We start from the raw sequence: 27694 nt of genomic DNA, 5'->3' as shown, positions 1-27694 counted from the left end.
GCTGTTGGATACTCTGGTTTTACAATTGCTGTTACACGGCAGCATTTTCAGGTGTTTAATAGTTGTCGAGTTCATTTGCAATATGCCAGCCAGGGGGAACTGTAGGGACATTAAGGGAAGGCTGCGGGCAAGTGAACTGAAAAATGGGAAACTGGGGGGCGGGGGGAGTGGCATTGTTGCCTTAATAGGCCGCCGGCCATGTGGCTGCGCGGTTCACCGTCTGTTTACTGCACAGTGGACGAATAAGTTTTGTTTATTTATATATCATTTAAAAAATTAAATATTATATTTACTAAAAAATTCATTGTGTACTTAAAATACACCCAACATCTAAAATTTTTAGCAGACTTCTTACCTGTGAAAAATATAATTCGATTTCAGTTAAAAACATTTTTTATTTACCATGTTTTTCGTTCTTGCAATACTTTATTAGTAAAAGGAATGCAAAATTAAGAACTTAAAACGTAAAAAATGTGCATAAAATGTTCACTGACTGTTCTATTTGAAATTATTAAATATTGTAGTAAATGTAAATGAGAAGGAGTTACTAAGTTATAAGATGTATCTTAAGATGTATAGCTGATTAGATCCACAGAAACATAAGTACTTAAATTGAGGAAAATCTACAAAGCCACAAACATTATAAAATAAGATAGGTCATACCAATATTTTTAAGCTGAGAATATTTTTAGACCACATCCAAAAAAAATCGAATGCTATAAAGGAAACCAATTAACCGAAATTGTAGATAGCTTTTTTTGTGATTCTCCCAGCGTACTTCTTTTCGTGCTCCCTGGATTCCCAGCTTGAATTGCCATCGACAGGTGCTCATTGCATTCATTGCACAAACTCCCAGTAAAGCAGTCATTTTCCTGAATGTGTGTGTGCAGGATTGGAGGCATTATGCGTCCTGATTGTCCTTTTCGGTTTTTGTGGTCTTCGTTTTTCATTTGGCAAACTTTTGCATAGATAGACTGAGTAGAGTTTACCAATTATCAAAAATAGAATTTTAATTATACATTCTGAATTTGTATAGCTCCATAAAATTTGAAAGTTTTTCGCCCATAACCCCTGAGACAATTTCCCTTGAAAAAAACTTTCACAGACTAAATCGTTGCAAATTTTGTTTGTTAGTTTTCCGGGCTTGGATTGAGCCTTGCGATTCCATCGGTTTGTGGACTTTTAAGTACTTAAATGCCTTTAGAAAACTTCGTTACTGCAATTGAGATTGCCACAATGATACCGAGTAAGTTGTGAAATTGTTTAATGGAGCGTTAACATCTAAATAATAATGTAAAATAATATTTTAATAATAACAGAATAATTGCACTATTTATAATAATGTTTATTGTAATATAAATATTAAATATTCCTTTTAAACGTTTAATATAAAATTTTTGGAAAGGAAAACTCTCAAAAAACCACACTAAGATCAACTTGATTGTAGTTTTCATAAAAACCGTACCATGTGCGTAAAGATTTCTCAATTTGATTACATATTGTTATTAAAATAAACCAGATGTTGACTATACGAAACTTATTCTGCCCAAAAGTTTCGGTGAAAAAAACATTTAAAATTTTTGATATCAATTCCAAGAACTAATGGAATATTTGCACTTTAATAATTTTTAAGCTAAGTTCAAATATGTATTTACATATGTATATGCATGTGTATGAATGCGCAATTGAAATGTATACATACACATGTACATACAAATATATGTATGTAATTAAACTATTTGCTCAAGTTATTTATACGTACATATTTTTGTACGTATGTACACACTGTTGCGATAAAATAATATCACTGCGGCAATACAAAATGCACAAAAGCTAATTAAAACTATATTAGAATATGGTCTAAAAATTCGGTATCAGATTTTCGCGGTCATTTTTTCCGTATGTGCTTATCATTAATGTATTGTTATTCAGAAATTTGTATTAGAAAACACGATCAATTTATTTCAGCTGAATAGACAGAACGGGTTATTGTGTACATGAACTAATTCAAATTTAAATTTGTTTTGCAAATTATTTCAGATACCCCATTGTCGTAAATTGCTAAAAGTTTGGGTTGTGGCAATTATATGGTTTCCCCAAATAAACAAAAATGTACGTGCAAATATTAAAACAAAGGACATGGAAACTGACCCTTTCGAACCTATCCATAAATACAGTCTTAGAATCAGGCGAACAGACTCGTTTATCGCCACAGATACGAGCACCCACAATTACATTTCGGACAGATATACTTGGATATCCTGGGATATCCTTGGATTGGGCTGGCCGACGTTGGCCCAGCTCGTTGGTTATGTAATTAAGGTTTTTGCTGCCAGTGTCCTTAGATCCTTGGAGACGACTGATTAATAATTGCAGTGGTCGATTGACACTTAATAGCCTTGATTGCGAATACATTTGTGGGGCAGGCAAACCAGACAAACTAGACAAACCCAAGGAAACTTTCGTTCTTTTCGCCCAGCGTCCTTTGGGTCCTGCGCATATCCTTGTTATTATGGTTATGACTCGAACATAGCTGCTAATCACACTCGAAGGCATTACACACATTGGATTCGAAAGGCAAATAATAACGCACCAGAGATGGGTGGCAAATGAGTGGGAATACTCGGCCAAATTGATCCTTATTGAGGCAACAGGCAGCAGCTGTGTGTGTTTTTGTTCATGTTCGCCTCTTCGCATCTTACTCATTTGGTAGTAGCTCTGGCAACCTTTGACCGCCTTTCGCTGTAGTTCTTGTCGTTGTTGCTGCCCTGTGGCCCGTGGAAGCGGCAAATAGCAAAATGGAACAGCAAATTGAAGCAAAGGAACGTCTCGACCCGCCGTCCTCTTCGCCGGATCCTGTGGCCTCGTACAATGCGGCTTTTGGTCTCAGTTGTCCCAGGTCCTGATGCCAAAACGCAGCCATCGTTCTGCTTTTTGTCCTTGTGTTTCGCAGGCAGCACTTTTTTCGACGGCATTACAGGCTGGCGGATTCAAAGGATACTCTTTAGACAAGGTTAATTGGGTAGTAACGTGACTATATCGATTTTGGTGTTAGTTGACAGCTTGAAACTGCTTGCTTAAAAGTTTAATTCACTTTGAATCCACATTCCCCAATTTAAAAAAAAAATATAATAAAATACCCAATTCAAAGGATTTGAGTTTTATATTTATTTACATTTGATTTTATAATACTGAGAACTGTTATAAATTCTTGCAATATATTATCATTCCATAAAATATTTATATTGTAAGTCCATAAACTATTTATATTGTGTATCTGCCTAGACACGATTAATCCTTCATAATTTCCTAACTATTTCTTTGAATAAAAGAAACCAATTTTTAAAACAAACATTTAATAAGCAAAAGCATAACTTGCAAATGTTATGCTTAATATGTCTTAGATAAATTAAATTAAAGATTTAATTAATTCCAATGTTGTTGAAAAACTTCAATTTATTCTTTCATTATTCTTTAAAATTTCATATCAATGTCAAAGCAACGCGTTACAAGCTAATAAGGAATTTAAGACTTTGTTCCAGTTTGAAAAACGCAACGGTAGCCTGTGAAATTCTAGATATGGAATATAATTCTCATGTGGCCAAAAAAATTCGTTAATTTTAATCATATTTGAAGACTTTCTGTGGAAAAATAAGCAACCGAATCCCAAAGGAAACATCAAATCGCTTGAGGCTTAAAGAAAACCACATTCTCAACTTTTTAAAAACAGTTCCCACAGTCTGTGATCCAAGAATGTCATTTGACATTTCACCAAAAAAAACCAGACGAAATAAAATAAAATATTATGCGAAGAAGGCGAACAAAAAATGAAGACAGACTTTGTTGTCCTTGTCAGCGTGGCTACAACTTCCTTGGGCCAGGACGACGTCGGAAGTGGCAGCGGAAATGAGTAGAAAACATACAACTCACTCAAAGCTTCCGCTCTTTTGCGTCTCTTCCACTCGAATAAAGGGAAAATTTCATTTTGAGTGAAAATCAGGCCACACACGAACCCACTTCGGCTGCGTTCGGCTTGTGCTTCGTATTTCCACTCATCCGACATTGAGCGTTTGTGGAGCATTCCTAGAGATGCCAACTCAGCTTTAGGCGGGAAGAAGCTAAAAAGAAAATGCACTAAATTGATTTAATTAAAAAGAAAGGATCACTGAAAGTTTTTTATTTTATACCGGAAATTTTGTTATTTTCAGTTTTATCATACCCTTGCAGAGTGTATTATAATTTTAAGCAAAAGTTTGCAACGCAGTGAAGGTCACATTTCCGACCCAATAAAGTATATATATTCTTGATCAGCATCAGCAGGCGGTAGATCTAGCCATATCCGTCTGTCCGCCTTTCTGACTGTTTCTACGCAAACGAGTCTCTCAAATGAGTTTCTGTTGGGTGGATGGGTCTTTGATATCCTGTAGCTTCCATAGGAACAATCGGGAAAAAAGGAAATAAAATTAAAATTATTTCTTAACATAAAACCAAATTCTGCGATTTGTAGTATTCTTTTGCAAATTCAGAAACACTGTTTTACTTTTATAAAAATCGGAAGATAACGTCTACCGCCTGATACAGTTAAATTGGAACGATCGAAAAATGTATTGGAATATCAAATAAGCTTCATTGTTTAAAAAAAAAAAAAAATTAAAATCGAAAAATATTATTTTATTTTATTTTTTTTTTGGTAACAGCTCCAAGGGAATATAAACTTCAGTTTGCAAAGTTTGCTTCCTTTCTTGCTTATATTTTTAATGGATTTTATATCCTTTATAATTGCATTTGAAAAAATAATAAGGTATATATTTGTTTATATATTATTTTGATTAAATAATTTCATACTTACATTATATTTTAATTTCGTTTGGCTTTTAAGATCGACTTATTGTGTATACAAAGTAGGCTATTTGGTGAAGTCAATACATGAAATGCTAAAAAGAAAATAAAGTAAAATATATATGAGAGAAAAGTTAATAATTTTAACTAAGGAAAGCATTTTTTAAATGTTGTTCAAGAAAAATATTTATTTCGGCCTTAAAGTGAGTTCTAAAAATGTTGAACAAGAGTCTTTCATTGTACATTTGTCATTACAAGCCTAAAAATCAATTCGATTGCTCTCACTACAATTTGATTTAATATTTGTGTTCATAAGAAATTTAAAAATTACTTATAACTTACTTGCAAACACTAAAAAAATTTAAAAGAAAAATGCGGACCTCAAGCCGTAATTACTTTTATTTAATTATAAGAATTTAAATTGAATATGCCCACAAGAAAATGTTCAAATAGAAAGCTAGGCTGAATTGTAATTAATTGTATGCAATTAACTAGCCGAAAAATCATAAACAAAAAATTGAAAAGCATTTTATTTAGTGGGAAAATCAGGTTGTAATTGCCTTTTTTATGATTGAAAAGCACATTCATATTTGTTTATGCTGATGGATAAGCAGGGCAGGCAAAAATACCCAGATTTGGCGGGAAACCCAGATGAATGCGCAGTCCTGATGGGGCGACAGCAGCAGTAGCAGCATCCGCTGTGGCAGCGGCAACAGTCGAGCGGCAGACTCGATGCAGCAGAGCCAGAGATTCCGGCATTACGTATACGCCCAGTCTACGTCGAGTTGGCCACGTGTACGGACACGCGGCGCGGTTCGCTTCCTTCGGTGGCAGCATATTCGTTAACAACAATTCATTACCAAAAACTTCGTGACTTGGTGTTAAAAAAAATACACACAATAAAGGATTTTGAAATGTTAAAAACTTAATTTTCCTAAATATTTCAAAAAACTTTTTTTTTATTGGTTTTTTTTGTACAAGTGCAAGTGTAAGTGTATGGTGAAAAGTGTGCCGGCTTCAAAATGCGCGCCAAAAATTGAGCGGTAACAAAAACAAATAAAGACAACATTTTCAAATCAATCGAAGGAGACAACATAAATAGTAATATACATATATATATATATATCTATATAAATTTAACAAGCAAACACATAGTTAGGTTGCGCCTTTACAATGTAAACAAATAGTTTGTTCGTGCTTTTCATAAAATAACAAGTTTATTTGCTAATTAGTGAGTTTGTGACAATATCAATTAGCAAAGGATAACAAATAGTAAAAAAAAATACCCTATTAATATAAAAATAATATTTAACAAACGTTGCATCAATAAATTTTGAGATAATATTAATCAAATCAAGTTGTATGACTCTTCTATCTGAAAGAAAATGGAATATATTGGTATTTTATGAGCTAAAGGCCAGATTACATTCTGCTTTAAGCTGGTGGTGCTAAAAGTTTTACTGTTTTACTATCATTATGTAGTTTAAAAGCTTTTTAAAATAATGTAATTTTTGTGGTTTCTGGCTTTGCTTCTTTATAAAATCAAACTTTGTCTGAATTTTATGAAATTAATATTTTAAAATCTTTACTTTTTTAGAATAACGAATACGAATTCATTAATGTATTTGCCGGGATTACACAAATCGGGAATATTTTCAATTGTTTCGAGTAATGTAATATTTAAGCCACCTGAAAAATTATTAAACAATCATTGAGCATATATTTATTGATAGTTAAACATTTTGAAAAACCAAATATCCTCAGTCTAAACATTTTTATAGCTATTTTTTTATTTTTTAGTTTTTTATTGTTCACATAAGTATAGGTTGATCTTTCAATAAATGGTAAATTTAATGTTTTATGTCGTATACATTTGGAAATTTTACCGTATTTTCTGTGTATCCCGTATAGATAAGTTTGGGGCCACTTAGCGAATTGGCGGACATATTTTTAGACATAGCCCAAATAGTAAAAAACAAGAGCACAAGGAAAAAAAGAGGGAAAATGTATTAAAACCGACGACAAGAACGTAAAAGCTATATAGAATCGAGTAAAAATGAGAGAAATTCATTAATAAAAGAAAGAAACAAAAACAAGAGCAAAAATTAAGCGGCTGCCATCAAGTTTTCCCCTTCCCATTTTCCCCTGCCTATTCCCTTCCGATTTTCCCGCTTTTCCTTGTCCGGCACAGCTGTGATCACAAGAAAAGAAAAGAAAAAATTCGGAAAAATGAAAATGAAAATTATTACGTATGCGTGTTGGGCATTTTGTTGTATTTGCTGTTGTTATTGAAAACGAATTTTCCGAGCTACAACTACAACAATTTTGATAGCGGCAACTTTGACGAAGGTTTTTCTTCAAATTTTCTTTAGATACCCTTTCTACGCATTGTTACGTTCGGAAATGATGAACTAAGGAGTAAAGTGGAATTCAAATAGTCTGTTTTTAAAATTGTAGTTAAAATTTCAGTGGCAAATAAATCATTATAATGAAAAGCTTTTTAATTACTAATAAGCTTATGCTATTATTAGTTATTATTTTTTTTTGTATTACAATTAAAATTAAGTAGGTATTAAATAAAAAAATTTAATAAGATAGGCACAAAAATAATATATTTTTTAATAATGCTTATATTCAATAGGTACTCAGCTAGTTTTAATTGTCATTTACTTGATAACCCTGCGATTTTCTTTAGTTTTTCGCTGTCTCAATGAATTCACTAGACTTCCAATACGCCTGTCTCTTTCGTACAATGTGTAGCATCTCTTTCTATTGGTGGCTGGCAAAGTTTTGCATTATGTTCATCTCGGCTGGCGCTCTTCTATATCCCATTCCCACATATGTGGCTCAAGGCTATCGCAATACCCAGCGCCCTCGTCGATTTCTTAGTTTTATTTCTCATTTTCCATACATTTTTGCTGCTCTCATTTTGGTTTTCTTTACTTTTAAGCATCTTGCCCTCATAAATTTGGGCGAGGCAAACAAAATGTTTGTGGTGAAGTTTTTTTGCGAAGGCTTTGTTAGGGTAACAATGGAATGATTTCTGATGGAAATTAATGCAATGTTGACCCATGCAGCTGATAATGTGAAAAAGGTTTATTTTTCCATTTCAAGGGCATAGATTAAAGAAAAAAAAAACTACGCTCTTCTCAAATAAATAATATGCAAGTTATCGTTTTTAGGAATTCACAGATTAAAACAATTTTCATAAACTAAGAATGGTTTTTTAAATTTTCCATTGACTTTAGTTAATTTACTGCACAATAAAGTTCTTATCCTTGAATTAATTTTCCTTTCTTTTTTACCCATTTCTTAGTACCATTTGGTTTTATCTCCCTCCGGTTTCTGTGGGATTAAATTTTTTTCAATTTTTGGTACCATTTATTTCAATAAAATTAAGCCAGAAGTTTTTGTTGTTAAACCCAAACTTCCTTTTACGATTTTCCTGCTTTTGGTTAGCTTAACTGCCTTCCGCCTCCTTTGACCACCCATTTCTTTTGTGTCCAGAGCAACAGGTTCTCTCATTTGCTGGGGTTTCTTGTTATTTATTTGTATTTTTTTTTTGATTATTATACCCTTGCAGAGGGTATTATAATTTTGGTCAAAAGTGTGCAACGCAGTGAAGGAGACATCTCCGACCCTATAAAGTATATATATTCTTGATCAGGATCACCTCCTGAGTTGATATAGCCATGTCCGTCTGTCCGTCTGTCCGTCTGTCCGTCTGTCCGTCTGTCCGTCTGTCCGTCTGTCCGTCTGTCCGTCTGTCTGTCCGTCTGTCTGTTTCTACGCGAACTAGTCTCTCAGTTTTAAAGATATCGAATTGAAACTTTGCACACACCCTTCTTTCCTTTGCACGCAGTATATAAGTCGGAACGGCCGGGATCGGCCGACTATATCCTATAGCTGCCATATAACTGATTGATCGGAAATGCCATAACTCTGCTGTTTGTTAGGTTAGGAAGTTGGGACTTTCTATGGGTTTTATATTTGGCCAATCAATCCGACGTACCAAATTTCATAAGGATCGGCCGACTATATCTTATAGCTGCCATATAACTGATTGATCGGAAATGCCATAACTTTGGTGTTTGTAAAGTTAGGAAGTTGGGATTTTCTATGGGTTTTATATTTGGCCAATCAATCCGACGTACCGAATTTCATAAGGATCGGCCGACTATATCTTATAGCTGCCATATAACTGATTGATCGGAAATGCCATAACTTTGGTGTTTGTAAAGTTAGGAAGTTGGGATTTTCTATGGGTTTTATATTTGGCCAATCAATCAGACGTACCAAATTTCATAAGGATCGGCCGACTATATCTTATAGCTGCCATATAACTGATTGATCGGAAATGCCATAACTTTGGTGTTTGTTAAGTTAGGAAGTTGGGATTTTCTATGGGTTTTATTTTTGCCTAATCAATCCGACATATTAAATTTCATAAGGATCGGCCGACTATATTCTATAACTGCCATATAACTGAACGATTGGAAATGCCATAACTTTGGTGTTTTTAAAGTTAGGAAGTTGGGATTTTTTATGAGTATTAAGAATGCATTATGAATGATTTTGGAGAATATAATTTGCAGAATATTCTGCAAGGGTATTTCAACTTCGGCTCCGCCCGAAGTTAGCTTTCCTTTCTTGTTTTCATTATTCTCGTATTATTTTTGGCCGAATAAGTGCGGTGCAAGAGCCTTTTTGCATTGTGCTGAATTTTCCCAGCGATTTGCCGTGGAATGTGAAACTAATTGCAGCTGGATTTGGGTGGGTAGAAAACGCAATGGCGTACAACTAATCAGAACGGAAAAAGAGCAGAAAATTCGGGGAATGGGAATGGGCCTTTCTGGCCGGGGAAAGCCAAAAGAAAAACGATTTCAATAAATGTCATAAATTTGCCCGACAACTTTACAAAGGGGCGGGGGAAGTGGAAAAGCAAAGGAAATGGCTTTTCCTCACCCCGCTCTCCCCTCTGATTATCGTCTGCTTTGCTGTCGGCTTGTAATCGCTTTCATTACAGCAAAAAAGGAAAAACGAAAACTGACCAAAAATAATAAAATAAAAAAGCAAAGCGGGAAAGAAGCAAAATGCAAAATGCCATGAAAATGGAAAACCAACATGGCCTTATTCACAAAGAGAGTGAAAGAGACGGACAGATAAAGAACTGCTTTCACTTTTTGGCTTTTCCTCGTTGGCAGTCATTTATTTGATTATATTTTTATTTTTTTACTTATTATGATGAATTTAAACTGCTGTCCTGTAAAGAATAGATCTTTTATAAATATCTTAACCAATTTACTGCGGTTTCTGTGGGATTTTTCTTATCTTTTGTGTACATTTTTTTTACGTTGCGGCCACTGCAGAAATTTGGGCCACAACAAAGCCAAAGATGTAAAGTGAAAAATCTCATTTATTTATATGTAGGTATGTTGTGTGTATCTGCACATTGTCATGGGAGCTGTCGGCTATATGACCTGATTGCGGTTATGGGTACAAGTCTTAACTAAATGTCTCAGGAAACGAAAAACAATGGTTTGCAGCGGAGATGGCAATTAGCAAAAAAATATTCAAACAGTTATTTTGCAACGAGCAGTGGTTGTGTTTTCGAAAAGTAAAAAGAACCAAACAGCCTTAGCTGGCAATTCATCTTAAATGTTATTCTGTGTTTTTTTAGAGTCCATAATCACAACAAACTTGATCCAATTTAAGTAAAGATTTTGTGTCATAATTGACTATTTTGGTATTTCATTTATTTTGAAACATCTGAAAAAATAAAGTTAAATTTTTCATAGCCAGGAAAGATTTAACAAAAAAGTAATTTAAGAATACATAGTAGAAATACCTGCAATATAAATACGCTAGAAAATTTCTATGAATTGGAAAATTAAAACAATTAATGCATAAAGCACACATTTGTTATATATGGTTGTGTTTATTTAAAAGTCTGGCCAACTAAAAAGTTAGGATCAATTAAAGTATTTTCGCAGCGAGTTCCCCAAGGTAATAGCTCAGCAAAAAAATATACAATTTTTCCCGTTGGGTATGTATTTAGTGTTAGCAAATTGCAAAATACTTTCGCTCTATGATTTCATATCATGTTTGGCATTAAACTGCACTTGTTTTTCGGTATGCAAAATGTCCATTATATGTCTACTTTGTATACGTAAAATTCGACTATGAAATTGGCAGACTGCATTGTCAACGAAAAATAGTCGAAATTGTGTCTAATCTTTTGTGTTTTATATACAATGTTCTGTTATTTTTTGTTATTTGTTATCAGGTATACGTGTGTACATTGCCAGCGGGTTAAATTAGCGAAATTATAAAACAGACAGCGATCGATGTTACACAAAAATCCATTACTAAAGGTGGACGGCGCTGTCGCAGCTCGGCTGCGTTGATGCCGGCGTTGACGTCAACCTTCGCAGCAAACTAAAAGAATTTGGTTCAAGTGCCAAATGAAATATTGACTAGGCAACGAGGACTGCGAAGATGAGACTCTGAGACTCTGAGACACTAAGACTGCGAGACTGCGAGACTCACAGACTCTCAGACCATAGGAATCTGGGCATATGGCGGCGCGTGTGTGACCAGTTCCTCCCATTCCACCAGTCAACCCAATCGCCAACGCACATCGCGTTGTTGCTCTAAAATAATAATAAACATGGCAAATATTCATTCCTTATAGACAACGCGGTAGCATGCGGGGCACAGTGGGTCCAGAAATGGGTCTTCTGTTCTTGTTTTGCATTTAATTAAAACATTAAGATAATTAAGGTGTCTGGTGCGCAGATGGTGCCATATTTGAAGCAACTTCTTGTGAAGTTTCGTCATACATTGATGGTAACCGCTGTTTTTTATAAAATCCATTAAACTTGAAAAACATGGATCTAAAATTACCGAGTCACAACTTTGATATTTGTAGGTATTAGAGTAGATAAGTAGATAACTTTTTTTATTTATATCAATTTTTAAAGGAAAATAATTTTATATAGAAGCTCTTATGAAAAGTATTTATATCTAAGACCATAGAAAAATTCAGATAGATAGGTATAATTCTGGCACTAAACTGTATTTATGTAATAATAGTAAAGCTCTTTAACAAAGTTTAGTTTTTGTAAAGCAAGCTTACTTGTTAAGTAAAATAAAAATACAAATTCAGCGACACTGGAACTATTTTTGAATGCCAGATTGCCTAAGTTATTTTGTATAAAAGGACAAGAATAATGATTAGTTAATTCGTTTTAATTTTTTTCTATCCAAATGAAGGGTGTCTAAATAGTCGTTTTTAGTGACTTTCCAAGTTCAACGCGTGTTTAGACTGCGAGAGCAACGACGTTGCTGGTGGGTTGATGTTGCTGCTGTTGCTCCTGATGTTGCTGCTGTGATGTGTGTGTTGCTGTTGGCGCTGTAGTTGCGACAACTACATAAACAGCTGTCATGGCCCTGCGACCGCTGCAATCGCTGCTCTGCTCTTCAGCTTTTTCCCCAGCGTTTCTCCCTCTCTTTCTGTCTGCCGGGGGCCCTCTCTTTCGCTCGGCCTCGTGGCGTCTGCTTCTTTCTAATAATAAAGCCAAAGAATTTGTGTTTGCCTGCAGCGGCAAACATGTCTGCTTTTTTTTTTTTTTTTTTTTGCCCGCCTGCCGAGCATCTTAAAGGTGCAATATCCAAGTCATTTTTCACTTTCACTTTTTAGCCGTACGTAATTTTCCCGGCCTTTGTTTTTGTTGCCAGCGATAATCAGCTTTAACATAATGTGAATTTCTGAGCAGTCGGGAATTCTAGTTGGCTATAAGCTCGGAAAGCTTGTGAGAGACGTCAAGGTTAGATACAGTGCCTGTCAGTTCGTTAGGCAATGCTTTTATGTTAAAAATAGCAAATAAATCTTTGGATATACTTACATATATGTACATATAAAAACAATACTTAACAAAACACAGAAATATTATTTTGCCACCTGTTTTTTGTTGACTTTTTTTTTCTGTTTTGCACTTATTGTTTCGAGTTAAATCTTATTTCTATTTTCTTTTCTAAATATTGTCACTCATGGGTTTTTCATATCTGAACTTCCTCATCATATTGACAAATTGCACTAAAATTATTTATATAAAAATTAATCTGGATTTCATGTTACTTTTGAGACTTGTCTACATATATAATATATAAATATTATTTTTTGATTGTCATTTTATTTCAGTTTATGAATTTTTTAACTTACTGTATAAATTCTTGGACATTTGTGTCGCCAAAAGTTTTCGTCATCCTCTTGATTGCGAATGCTCTTAATTGAATTCGTTTGCCTGCACCGAGAAATATGTGGGGAAAATAAAATGATATAATATTTGAAAAACCCATTCGCAAATTGTGCAAGTTTTACGTGTTTGTTGCTGCATTTGCCCTAATTGTTGTTGTTATTGCGGCAGAGGACAACAGTGGGAAAGTGGGAAAAATGAACTGAGCTGCAGAAAGTTTTTCCTTTGCGCTGAGCGTTTTTCAATTGCTCCGAAAACTATTTTACTTATGTTTACCTTTCACTTACCAATGGTGGCAAACTTTCCACGGTAACTGAATGCCGCCGAGAAGGGCTCAAAGGAGGATCACCCTATATATAAATTGCTTGGGTCAGAACAATAGTATTGGTATTGGTATTAGTATTAGCTTTGAAACATCAAACATAGTTGAGGCTAACAGAAACGATTTTTGCAGGAATTCTTTTATTTTTGATTAAAAAAATACTTTATATATACTTATTTATATAATAAGTCTTTTTTATTTTTATTTTTATATTTAAAAAAAAACAGTATTTACTGAATGGATAAAATAAAGAGCTTTTAATTTAATGTTTATTAAATAACTTGTAAGCATTACCTAATAAAATCAATACAGTTGAGCGAAGGCAAGAGTTTTATGAAGAGATTTAGCATTTTTGTCCTATTATTTTGAACGCCGCTGTCTGAACTAAATGTGTCTGCCTGTCTGCGTCGCTTTCAACTGCGAGATATTAATTAATAATTGAAATAACTGAGCTCGTTATAAAGCGAGGCACTTTCGGGCACGCAATACCCTGGCATAAAAACACCCCCTAACCCAGTAACCACCCCCCAGGGGCACCCGTGTGTGCAGCAGTGTGTGTGCAGTTTCAAGTTTAATTTAAAGTTTAGTTGTAATTTTGAACATTTTTCGTTGCGAGGGCAATTAAAAATTCAACGCGCAATCTACAAAATGAACCCCCAAACGAGCCGTGGGCAAAAAACGGCGGCGGAAAAAATGTGAAAATTTTTTCCAGCCTGTAGGAGTCATTTGGCAGCTTTCCACGACTCTCTATTTATTTATTTATATGATCTGCCTTAATTCTCACTGCACAAATTAATGATGAACATTCTCCTTTTAATCTTTTGCAGAATAATCTAAATATTTATGTGGAGATCTAAGGACTAGCAATTTTTAAAGTCAATGGCTTATGCTTAACAAACGCTCTGTTCATCGTCTGGATTTTTGCGGTAAGTGTTAAATATGCTTATTAATTAATGCCACAAAATAATCGCAAAAATCCAACAAAATTAAGCACCTAAAGCCGCAGCAATTTGAATCGCGAGGGAGTTTGATGTTTGCTTGTAAACCATAAATTAAGCGACCACAAAACAATTGTCCTCGTTAACATGAATGGAAAAACCAGTTTTGTATTATTTATTAATAAAAAAAATGCCTTAAAAAACAATTAGTGGGGAAAAAACATCAACATTTGGTTTTGAACGGTTTGAATTGGCCTTTGGGCTGCTATCTTAAATGGAATTTAAGTAAACATACAAATTTATCTGCGTAATAAATGAAAATTATTTATATGTGATATATGCGTTTGTTTTGCATTTAAATTGAAGCGTTTTAGTGATTTTGTGTTTAATTACACTTTGAAAATAAACGAGCCATTATGATTATTTCCTAATTAATTCACTCTGTTTGCTCGCGCATTATATTTACATAGCCCAACCTGATAGCCATGTATATTTGTTGTGGCTTTGCAATTTAATATTAATTTGAATACTAACATTTTAAGCAGTGGTTAGTATTTGCTAACATACTTGGTAATTATGGTTTCAAGTGTATACTTCATTCTTCAAAATATTTAAATATATATATTAATATATATATTTATTATATATTAATTGAAGATAAGTTTGGTTTTTTTTATTTGATTAATATTTAAAATTTTTTTTCTCACTGCAACCCTCTCTTATACTAATTATTATTTTATTTTTTAAGCACTGCTTCAATTGGGTATACTTAGTCCTACGATAGAGCATTTATAAGCCGTATTCAAATAAGAAATGCAACTTAGTTACAGATGATAGTATTCACCTGCACTATAAATAATTTTGATTTTTCATTCAATTTCTCGTTTGTCTTTTTTGCAGTTGTGAACTTAGGCTTCTCTATTTCATTTTGTGATAACTGTCACAAACAAATTATATTTTGCTGAATTTCAATACAAATCATATTTGTTTAATTTATTTGTATCGGCTTATTTTTTGGAGCTGTGAGTGTTGATTTCATAAAACAGGAATATTTATTTCATGAACTGTTTTGAGCTTAGGCATTTATTTATTTTCGTTAAGCTTTGCTATGTTTGTAAAAGCCGGTATTTAATATCAATTTACATCCATTTGGCCATTTGATGAGTGTCTGATGAATGAATGAATGTGTGACAAAATTCGCTGACTTTTCCTTGGCCAGGATGCCAATGCAGCTGTGAGATGTTGTTCCAAGTGATGGCGTATCTGTGTGTGGACACCCGGAGTATCTCTGTTTGTCCCACTGGGCGTATGGGTGATTTTTTTCTCTCTGTGTGTGTGTGTGGGGTGGCGTGCGTGTGAATGCGAATGCGTTATATTCGGCCAACTGTGCAAAAACAATTCACGCGCCACTTTGGGCCATAAAAAAACGCAGAGATATTTAATACATACATATATATGTACACACACCGACATAGATATATATACCATGTTGTCGGCGAAAGCTGAGCGCAACGCAACCAAAAACCCATTTTTGCATTTAAAGTTTTGGGCATTTTATTGCGCCGGCCTCTTTTTGGGTAATGGCAAAAAGTATCCTTAGCCGGGGTCCTTCCATGTTGTTTCAATTTCGCCTCCCCAATTTTTTCTGTCGGCTATTCGTGAGGCTTTATTTTTTGGCGGTCGTCGAATGCCCCAGTGAAATATGATAAAAGTCAGACGCGACGCAACGCGGTCCTCCGCTGTGGCGCTTTGCGTTTTGATTTGTGTTGCTGACCCAAAAAAAAAAGTAAGGGGACAAGCAAAATATATCAAAACACAGAGAAAAGTGGTAAAAATCGAGTTTTTTAAGTCCCCTGATCCCATTTTGTAGCATTAAACGTTTTTTTTTTCATGGGAACAGTTAATTGTAAAGACATTTTCAGAAAAGTGCGCTTTTCTTTAGAAAATATTAAGTAGCAGATAAGTTATGACCTCTTGAAAATGAATTAAATATTTTTATCCCGGGATTTATTTTTAAATTTGAGCCATCTTTGCCAGTTTTAAACTTACCATTATTAACTTATTTTTATGGTGTTATTAGAGATTTTAGAAGTTTACTTTGAAAAGGCAAAAAGCCAAAACAATAAAGCACAAGCCGTTTTCCCTAAGTAGTCAACACTTCCGCAGACGGGGTCAAAGGTTAAAGGCCACTAAATTTATGGAACGAATGCCTGACTAAAGGCGTGAGAAATTCCTGGGTTATTTCGGAGAAATAATGTAGATGAAGCAGCAGAAGAAAATAGTCAATATACAAGAAGGGTATATAAATATATATTTTTTAAATCAATTGGTTATTCTCCCACTCTTTTAATTTATCAAGAAAGAGCAGCCACACTGAGTATTGTTTATCAACATTAGTATTGAAAGTAATATAAAATGCAGTCAGATGTTTGTAAAGATGAACTACAATTAATTAATTTAAATTTCATTAAAACTTAAAGTCGGTTCACATGAACAAATGTGCCCAATTACTTTAAAAAGTTGTAAAATAAACTTGGACTTGATTTTTAAGCAATAAATAATCATGAACTGCCAGCTGTGTAACAATTTCTGCAAGCATACCTTTTATTAAGACATTCACGCAACTCAAATTTACGAAAATGTAAAACATACATCAGCGTATATCAGTCTGAAGGAAAAGCTACAACAAGCCATGAATAACCAGGAATCAAGGACTATTTTTGCCACGCTGATTTAGGGACTTGGGGAGATTTTCCGCGAGATTTTCCGGCCCCACTTGGGACCACCGACGGCATATCAAGGATGCTTATCGACAAATAAATTCTTTGCCCTGTCAAATGCCCGGCACCAGCCCAAGTGGGTGGCCCAGCGGTGGTATATGGCGGGATATAATAAATAGCCTGACATAGTAATGCCACAGACACTAACTCACAACTGTCGCACTGTTGTTGGTTTGGGGCCCACCGAGTCCTCGACCGAAAAGTTGACGCCTATAAAACGGATATGGATGTGCACCAAACTGTGGCATACTTTTCTGCAGCCCTCCCCCCTGCGGCCACCCCCTCCCCCCTCCTCGCCTCTCCAAAAGTGTTGACAAATTTATGAGCTTGTTTTGCTTTTTCGCAATTTCTGTTCGGCTGATTGAAAGTTTTCTTTATTTTGCCGCCGGGCAAATTGATGACAATTGAAGGGAGAGTGGGCCAGACAGCTTAATCGTTCGTGTTCTATATTTAGTTATATTAATAATGGCTTTGATTGATTGGAAAAGTAATTTCAGATCCAGGCTAGCTAGTCCGAATTAATTTCAATCGAGATAGGCAATATTTTGTATTGCCCTTCCATGGAAATTCATAAGGTTGATCGACAATCGCAGTCGCACTATTTTGACCTACAAACACACTTGTCTTTCTTGTATAATCAGTGACACATTTATTTATTGCTTTGGAATAGTTAACCATTAATTCACACTTGGCTTGCTATGTTCTTTGAAAAAGTGAAAAAAAATTCTGTAAATCCAATTTGCTTTGCCAAGTGAGCCTTAGCCGGCGTGGCAATCCTAGTTGCGCCTGGCGTCGCAGTTGTCGACGAGACTGGCCTGGCGGCATGTCTTCAGCTGGCGATCGAACCAGGTGCCGCTGGGGCAGTTCTGGCGCCTGGACCTCTGCCGGCTGCACACGTAGTAGCGGCGGCAGTGGCGCACGTCGGCCAGGAAGGTACCGTCGTCCTGGCCACGGCAGTCGTGGCGCGAGACCAGCACCTGGGCGAGTTCTTTGGTCTCGATACCAACGGCATCGGTGGAATCAACAAGATTTTCGGGAAGTGGAATAAGGGGCGTAGTGGTGAGTGGTGGAGAGCAGGTTGTGGTGCAAGTGGTGGTGCAGGGAGGGGTGCAGGTGGGAGTGCAGGTTGTGGTGCAGGGTGGGGTGCAGGGTGGGGTGCAGGGTGGGGTGCAGGGTGGGGTGCAGGGTGGGGTGCAGGGTGGGGTGCAGGGGGGCGTCCTGGTGCACGGCGGTGGCTCTTCGGTGCAGGGCGGTGGGGTCCTTGTGCACGGCGGTGGCTCTCGGGTGCAGGGAGGGGGGTTCGGGTGCAGGGTGGTGGGGTTCGGGTGCACGGAGGAGGAGTGCAGGTGGTGGTGCACGGCTCTGGAGGCGGAGTGCATGGTGGAGGAGTGCAAGTGGTGGTGCACGGCTCCGGCGGTGGGGTGCATGGAGGAGGAGTGCACGTGGTGGTGGTGCACGGCTCCGGAGTGCATGTAGTGGTGGTGCACGGCTCCGGAGTGCATGTGGTCGTGGTGCACGGCTCCGGAGTGCATGTAGTGGTGGTGCACGGCTCCGGAGTGCATGTGGTTGTGGTGCATGGTTCCGGAGTTGGAGTACAAGGCGTAACCTCAATCCTGGGTGGATTGGCCAGTGCCTCCCGACCGCCGGCGATCACCGCCAAACCGAATCCAATCAGCAGCAAGTGGTCTGCAAGAAACACATATAAAAAAAAAGCACTCTTGAGTTTCCCGATCGAAGGACTTGGCCCGGAGCTACCCACAAACTCTCATGTTGCGTTCGATAATGCTTCTGCTACTGCAGTTTCAACTTCTCTGCTGGTTAACGAATGTTGTGTGCTCCGATCGGGTTTGCTTTTATACCTCCTCGCAGTCCGGATTTTATCTCGGTCGGGAACGAGGCAACCACTTGAGATCCGTCGAGTGGGACACGGACCGTGATCCCCGAGTCTGGGGCACTCTGCTAATTAACCACATTAACGGTCGTGCTGGTTGAGGGTTCCGGGTTTTGTCCATGTAAACAACCTGTTTTTCACATCTCAAGTGCAATGTTTTCGCCCTCGCCGTTTGCTTACAATGTTTTTAAAAAATCAAACACATTTTATATTTCATTAATTTCTTATTCGCCACTTGCAGTACTGAAGGAAAAACTTGACTAATAAAATGTTGTACTTGGAATATATTGGTTCTTAAAATATATTAATAATACACTGCCGAGTTGAAAGGAATTGGTTAAGAATATCGCGATTACTTTAAATCATTATAATTTTTACTAATTACTTTACATTTTTTTGACTACTAATCAATATGTGTACTGTCAAAATATTGAGACGTTCGCTCGAAAAGGCTTTGTATTTCTTATAGCATTAAATAAATTACTATGATGAGAATATATATTTCAATATCAATATTTTATCAAAAAATAATGTAATAGTATAATTTAAATAATAATAAGTAAATTCAATTGGACTCCTAGAAATCTGTACTTATTTTGAAATTGTTTTAAATATTATGTATACAAATATCAAAATCTTATACATAGCAAGTGTTTTTTTGCTTTAATAGCAGAATTAAAAAGAATCAATAATTATCGCTTGAATTACAAGCAAAAAATAAATAAAAATTGGCAGTACAAAATCTTGATTTTTCGATATCGTTTTCACAAGTGAGACCCATTCCCACATACACTGATGGAATTGACATTTGGCTCGGGCTCGGGTCATTTGGGCACGCCGTACGCAGTCTGTAAAATAGTTGAAATTGCCTGTTAACTGTTTTCCTGGCCCCGCCCCCTTTTTGGCCATTGCGCCTTGAATCCGGGCCAGTGCAAACAAGAGATTTCGGTTTATGGCCCCGGCCCGGAAGTGTTAGGCTGGGCGACCAAGTGGCCGAGAGCGGACGAGTGGACAAGTGTCGGCCATTTGGCAGCCGATAAAAATGGCAAAGAGCCTAAGGGGGCGTGTGTGTATGTGGGTATGCGTAATAATTTCCCATGAAATCACCCCTCCCCTCCCCCTCCCCCTCCACCATCACCCATTCGAACAAGCAACCTTTCCTGCAGCGCGGTTGTAAAAACAAAAAAATATCCACCATATCCCCCGTGTGTCCCGTATGTCGTGGACAGCTCGATGGGCGGGGAAAAGCGTTGGACAGTTGGCAAAAGTTTTGTAATTAAATATGGTTGTTGCAGTTAAGATTTATGACCGATTTTTATAACAGTTACCCAGTCCTGTATTGGTTTAATGGGTGAAATGAGCCGGAATCCCATGTAAGCGTTTTGACAACTTCAAAGATTTCGAGTCGAATAGCTGTGAAGATTTTCCATTTTCATGTATTTTATTTAGATTACTTTTTCTTAAAAATTAGATTATTAGAGCAAAGTAATTAAGTCCAGATTAATATATGTTGACTACAAACTTACAAATAGATATTATCATTTATAGAAATTGTATATGATATATTCAATTAAGAATGTTTATATTAAAAAGAATATTAAAGGCTTAATATTTCTTATAAAAAATATCAAATAATAAAAGTGTGGAAATAAAATTATAATTGTTGTTAAAGAAAGAGTTTATTTAATTGTATACTTTTTAAAAGGGGTACAATCTATGTTGTCATATATTTTTAAACATTTTTCAAAAGGCAAATAAAGAAGCGATGACACAAATCTGGCCACCCACTTTTACCCTTTGAACTTAGGCTATGCGATCGTAAATAATTATTTATTTAAAGTGTAGAATATTCCCAAACGGCATAAGCAAACAGAATCAATTGTTGTCGCTTTGGAATATTTATGCACGCATTTATATTCCGACATCTGTTGGGTTTTTGGAGGTGCCTTTTGTCCGACTTTTTTGAGTTGGGTATTGTTGAGGCTGCACAATTATGTGAGTGGAGTTTTAATTTATATTCAAAGTGTTGAGTGTTTTAAAGCCCTTCAAAGCCCAAAACTTTCATTCGTTATGGTTCAATTGGATTGAGTTTAATTCACTTTGTTTCATTCACTTAGCACTCGTAAAGCTACACCCTCGCCAACAAACACGACTTGGCCATTTGCCGAGCAAAATTACTCATACGCAGCGTGTGATGTGAATATTAAAAAGCAGCAACGTTTATGATAAATCCGCCTTTCTTCGTCTGCGAGTGTGCAGAAGTGTTTATGTACACTTATATATATGTGAATAGTTGGCGAAACAATCTCGGATTATGAATGAACTTTGGCCAGTTGGTTTAGACGGAGATATGCACAAAATAGTTGAGTTTCTTCGAGATTATGAATGAATCACTTTGCGGCTAAAAAGTTGGCTGTGATTTAAGCGATAGCCGAGAAACTTTCCAGACGAGAAAGCGGTTCAAAACTTTAAGGAGTTTAATCATTACCAGGGATTCCAGATCATTTAAGTTTTCTTTGGAATACCTTTTAGCTTGAAATAAGAACTTATATTTTCTTTTAGAGCAGGAAAAAACTGTATAAATTAAATGTTTTTTTAATTGCTAATAAAATCAGTTTCAACAAAATTTTAGAACACTTGCTAAAACACTGTGCAATGAAAGAATAAACATCTAAAAAATAAATGCTTGTCTTAATAACACCGTTTATATTTTTTTTTCTTCAATATAGTTTGTGTTTAAATAGTTTAAATGTATAGATGTAGGAAAAATTGAATTAAAATAGCTAGTGGAACAAGTTCAAGATGTTTTATTTTATACCCTAAATTCTTTTTGCTTGTCCATTGGCTCAAAAAGGGGTTTTAACATGGTTTATCCATCTCTGTTGCTTGACTTTCTTATCGAATTATGTAGTAAATTGAATTTAAAATATGTATATTTTAAAAATTTTCGAATAGTTCACACACACGCCAGCCAAATTATTTACTTTGCTGTTGAGAGTGGCAGCTTCACCTCATCCTTTTTTCAGGTTTTGGAAAGGGACCTTTTCACTTATCTCTGACCAGCCAAGACCATCTCAATGAATTAGTCGAGCAACATAAATTAAGCACTTAACTGTTGTAAAGTTTTTCCTTAAGCGGAGGCAGCTTCCTCCGTAAAAGATGACCTCGCCCAACAAAAGACAAACAGAGACACGGCTCAATGGAAATGCCCATCTCTCTTCTCACACCCTCGGCCCGAGATGAAGAATGGGAAATTAAATTAAGCACACACACACGCCTGTTTGTGCAAGGAAGGATTGGATTTAAGGACTGTTTGTGCAAGGACATTGGATCAACAATTTCCAAGGCTCGAGTGTGTGTGCTATGAGGCATTGTAAAAGTCATTAGTGAAGTGACCGGAAATCTTATGAAATCTACAAAAAAGTGAGAAACAAAGTAACAACGAAACCGAAAATAAAAGACAATCTTAAAGGCTTGCTCTCAGTCTACACAAGGAAAAAGTATAGCTATACTTATTATGTGATAAATTTAAAAAAAAAGGGTAAAGCTAAATTCTAAAATATACTCCAACAGATATGTAATTAGTTAATTATTTGGTATTATAGAACATTTAAACAGTGTTGAAGGCTCCTAGATTGTCATCGATTTAATTTTAGAGTTTCATTTTGTAACCTTTTTAATAAATATTTATATTTATAAAAAATATAAATCTATGTTACTAGATTTTAATATTAAACTAAGATCTTGCTAACCTTCCGTGAAGTTATTTTAAAATTCGAGCTGGCTATGATTTTCTCCCTGTGTGAACAAGGACTCTTCAGGGTGGCCGAGTGGGTGGTGGCCTGTGACAGGTTGGAGCAGTCATGCATGTACTTCAATTTTTCAGCAGAAATGAGTGCACATTTGACAAAACACACACTCGCTCACACCTTTCGGTGAGCCCAGGAGCCAGGCGAGTCCCTGCAGGACATATGTCCTGTCCCTCCGGCCCCTCCCCCCCCCCTCTCCCTCCCCCTCCCCTCGCCTACCACTTTACATGCTTTTTTTATCAGCTGCCGCTTCGAGCGGGCCAAACTCCAGGCACGAAAATATATGAAAACTTTGCACAAATATGTCCTGGCTGTCCGTGTGTGTGTGTGTGTGTGTGCGTGCCGCTGCCCGAGTATGGGTGTGTCTATGGTAGCCTAATTCCAGCTCATATTTTATAACAGCAGCAGAATCACTGCATCGGACTATACGGTTTTCTGTCAAGACAGCAAAATAAACCAACGGAAAATAAACAACAACAAAAAGAAACTATGAAAGCGGCAACAAAAAAAAAAAACGGGAGAAAACCGAAAAAATCTGTAAACACGACAGACCTGGACAGGGAACAAACTGTGGGACGTGAGGACCGTGTTTGGGTTAAAATCAGGGGGTGGGGCGTGAGAACTACGGATTTACTGAGCCGAACAGACAATAGTGGGTTAAGGCGATCCACAAAATGAGTAACGAACACTGGCGGGCTCTGCGACATATTCACTCAAGTAAAAAACGTTCATGTGCTATCAATTCAGCATAAATCAACATCAATTTATTACATTTCGAAAATAAAACAATTTATATCAAATATATTTTATTATTGTAGTATTTAATAGTATTGTTTCCGTTTTTAATGCATACCAATTTATCATATCTAATTAAAAGTAAGTGCTTAAATAATTGTTATGTTGCTATTGAAAAAAAGAACAATAAACTAAATTTTGGAGGGACTTTTACATTTTATTGAAGCATGTAAATCCGATGTAGCACAATGTAGCTCATAATAAATATAAATTTGTTTTGTGAAGCTCTTCAAATTGTTTGGAATTTATTAAGTCCCAACAAATCGTGGATACTTTTACACTGAAAAAACATGGTGGCTCTTGGTTGACTGGCTCACCTTTTCGATGGGACTTAATTACACAATTCCTGTTTTCCTTAAAATGTCATGGTCCAATAAACTTTTCTTGAAATAGCTTTTGAGCTTCTCTTTTACTTCTTTTCTTGTACTTCAATTTGTCTCCTGACGCAATTTTCCTATGCTATTATTATTTATTATTGGCAACAAAGAGTTCGTCCAAAGTTTCGCTTAAAATTGCCATAAAAACAAACGCAACAATAGCAAAAAAAAAAAAACGTAAAGAAAATATTATTTTTTCTATAAATATATATATAGGTATGTCTAATGTCTGTACATACATTTCGAGTACACTTTTGTGTGGCAAAAGTTTGAAGAGAACTTTTCTTTCAGGCCGGCCACTCCCACTCCCGTTTGCCGCCCACCTGCAGGCGCTGCCCCAGCCACGCCCCCCTTTTTGCACCAGCAAGCCTTGCAAATTGTTGAATAATTGCAGTTGTTCCTTTGCCTCAGTTGTTGTTGCTGTCGTGTGGCAGCTTTTCCATTTTTCCACGTCGCCATCGCGTTTTTGCATGCAAATTTTCCAGCATTTAACAAGTGATGCGATCGTGTCACGAAACATCACGATGGTTTTCTTATGACAAATGTAGGCATTCATAATTTCGTCAAATTAATGGCAACATTAATTTCCCCCAAACTGAACCTAACCGTTTTCATAGTTTATGTGAACTTGCGAAATGCACGCTTCGTTAATGTAATTAATACTAATGTTTATACCATGTTTATGACCGAAACAGGCATGTAAAAGATAAGATTATGGGGAAAAGTAAGTGCATGTATTACAAATGTTCTTGTGAGTTCTCTGATTTCGATAGCCGTGAGTGACTTACATTTTTTAGCCGATCACGCGTACACCTCAACTTCGGGAATGTATTTTGCATTTGTTTCCTTTTTTTATTTATATGTATACCTATTGTGTGTGCTCCTATTTTATTTCATATATTTTATGTTATTTGATTTTGCTGCCGTTACTTGGTTTGGCTCAATTTTATTTATTTGTGTTGCACGTTTTGTTTGAAATTTGTTTTGGGTTTTGCCTCTTTCTTGAAATGTTGCAATCGCAGCAACAAAGCGCTGGAATGAAGTGTGTAAAGTGGGTGGACTTGGGTGGCTTGGGGGTGGGGTTTTTGGTGGTTTTTCAAAGTCCAGGGCGAACAATTAAACTTTTTGGGCAGCGGGCAGAAAAAGGGATTAAACTTAAACGGACTGGATTGGCGGTACTTGCAACGATTTGCTGCACTCTCGCACACTACCAAAAACAAAGCTGAATAAATAAAATGGACCACACACACACACACTGGCAAGTTTGGGGAAAACCCAAAACAAATTCGGACTCTATTGAGTTTTTATCTGTTGGCTTCTTTGTACCAAGTTTATCTACATCTCGCCCCGCCGCATCTGCCATTTTTTATGGCGCCCAAATTGAATTGTTAAGCGTGTGGGCGTGGAGCGTGGGCGTTTTGAGTATCTGTTTTTCTTAGTTTTTATTTTATTTTTTCCCTCTTTAGATAATATTATTCGAACAAAGTTTCGTGCGTGACTAAGCGCCGAAAATGTTGTCATGAGCACTTCTCGCTCTCTAAGTTTTTTTTTTGTTTATGTTTTTCTTTTTTTTTTTTTTTTGACTAGTTTGAAGAGTTTGGTTTGGCCGAAGTTTTCGTTGCTGCTCAAAATGTTGTTGGTTTTATGTGATATATGTTATTTTTCGGAAGAGTACAAATTTATGGGAGTTAAAAAGCGTTAACATATTGTATAAACAACTTGGATATGTAGTGTGTTAAGCCACGAAAATGTAGTGTTTAACATTTAGTGCGGCTTAGGATATATATTTCTAAAAAAAATAACTTATTTTGTTTGTGTTTAGAGTGCTTACTGCTTGGTACAATTAACAAATTTTATTTAAACTCAAGTCTTTGTCCAAAGTGTACACAACTCTAGAAATTGGAGACTGGAGTTCTCAGATTGAGTCGATGATGTTCCTAAGTTATTCATCAGACTCATTCAATTAAAGTGCCTTCAGAAGGGTCTTGGCCATCTAATGAAAGCTACTGTTCAACCAATTTTTGGGTGGCAAAGTCGGGAGAGCAACAACTTCATGTGATAAGTGTGCAAACAAATTGAGAAATGCAACAAAAAAAGGCAACAATTAGAAGGACTAAGAGGCAAGCAAACAACAACACCAACAAGGACATTAAAATGAATAGCTAGCCGAGGACCAAGAAGAAGCTTAATACATTGTCCTTCCATCCAGACGACCGGACAGGTTTATAGAGGGGAGAATGAGGTAGAGAACCGGACAATGGGCCAAAAGTGCTGAATATGCCTTACAGGTCATCAGGTGATCCCCCCCCACCGCTTCAGCCTTCTTTTTCCCCGTTACTCCTGAACACTGAGAAAATAAAGGGACTCAATTGGGAATTCGGTTTTAGTTCGATTGTATATAACGATAAAAGGTATATTAATAAACCTATTTTGATTTTAGAACGCGGTTTCTAGAAAACTGACAAGCTTTGATTAAAGGTTTGTATATCAATGTAATTATTCTTACTGAAGGGACTTTATTCAATTTTTATTAGAAATAGTTTCAAAAATCAATATTTTTCTTATTTTTAAGTAACCCAAATTGCTTATAAGGAAAACAGGGAATCGAAAATTGTTCTCTCTGTTAACTCTTCTCGTTGTGTCGCTCATTTCAGTTCATCAACCCACTTAAGAGGCTAGACAGCGAAGGGGCCGAGTTGGAGAAAGGAGGAGAAAGGGTGGGAGAAAGGCGGAGAAAGGGTGGGAGAAAGGCGGAGAAAGTTGGGCCAGCTCGGAACATTGATGTATATCCACACTCTGGCTAATTGAATGGGGATATGTGCACTACACCCAATCCAGTTTGCACCTGGAAAATTTGATTAGCCTTCATACACACATATGTGGGCATGTATGTATGTGTGGGTGTCTGGGATAATAATTTGTAAATGCGGCATGAAAAATTGTTGCTTGTAACTCGCAGCAGCATATTCATTTATGCATTTGTAATTGCCCAGACAAACGGTTTATCAGCCGCCAAATATGCACACATCCCAACCCCCCAGTTCCTCCATAAACTGACCGCACATTTCAATATATTTGAAAATTCATTGGATTTTCCAGCCGCCGTTCGTGGGAATTATATTTTGTGTGTAGCTTTTAATTTTTAATGCCCGGCAAGAGCGGACTTTAAAATTGTTTTGGCCAATGGCAAAATCGGAAAATGGAAGCAGATTGGTGGCAAATACTCTACCCTCAAATCCGAACATTTGCTTGATCATAACCCGACCAGAACTGCACCGTTTTTAATGGGTTTATCTTTGCCGGTATCAATTTGATTAGCCAATTGTTTCGCAATGTGAAGATTATTACAGCTTGTTTAGAAACTAATTTTGATGATGTTTTGAACGAGTCGCTTTTATTGGCTACATAGAAGGGAATATTCCCACTCGTTACAAAAGTATTATGACAGATGGTAACCTGTCAGAAAAAATGTTATTTGTACAATAAATTTTGTTGTTTGAGGTAATACAAATTCAAATTTATTATTGCCTTAAATTTTATTTTTTTGTAGAATATTTCCCTTAAAAAAATAATGGGAAATAAAATTAAAATAAATTTTAATCAACCTTAGCTTGTGCTTTAGTGCTTTAAAAAATCTCTGAGTGAATTTAATAAGCGTCTGCTTTTTATTGCATTCAATTTGTGT

The 27694-nt window shown here is 36.2% G+C and overlaps 2 protein-coding genes across 2 annotated transcripts in view; one reads left to right on the top strand and one right to left on the bottom strand.

Annotated features, from left to right (window-relative positions):
• The first annotated feature begins 5580 nt into the window (after positions 1–5580).
• Positions 5581–27694, top strand: part of LOC108045102 — an 88116-nt gene continuing 66002 nt past the window's right edge. Inside the window, 2 exon segments of the mRNA XM_017124302.2 lie at positions 5581–5940; positions 14247–14345. The gene's annotated coding sequence lies outside the window, so the exon portion shown is untranslated.
• On the bottom strand, positions 17763–19003 carry LOC108044879 (mucin-2). Its single transcript, XM_044461154.1, is given in 3 exon segments — positions 17763–18437; positions 18440–18823; positions 18897–19003. Coding segments are annotated over 3 exon segments (918 nt in total). The 5' UTR covers positions 18907–19003; the 3' UTR covers positions 17763–17913.

The sequence above is a fragment of the Drosophila rhopaloa genome, unplaced genomic scaffold (assembly GCF_018152115.1).
Source record: "Drosophila rhopaloa isolate 14029-0021.01 unplaced genomic scaffold, ASM1815211v1 contig_3, whole genome shotgun sequence".
Classification (NCBI taxonomy): Eukaryota; Metazoa; Arthropoda; class Insecta; order Diptera; family Drosophilidae; genus Drosophila; species Drosophila rhopaloa.
The sequence above is the reverse complement of the archived record's forward strand: the minus strand, read 5'-3'. Positions and strand labels throughout refer to the sequence as shown.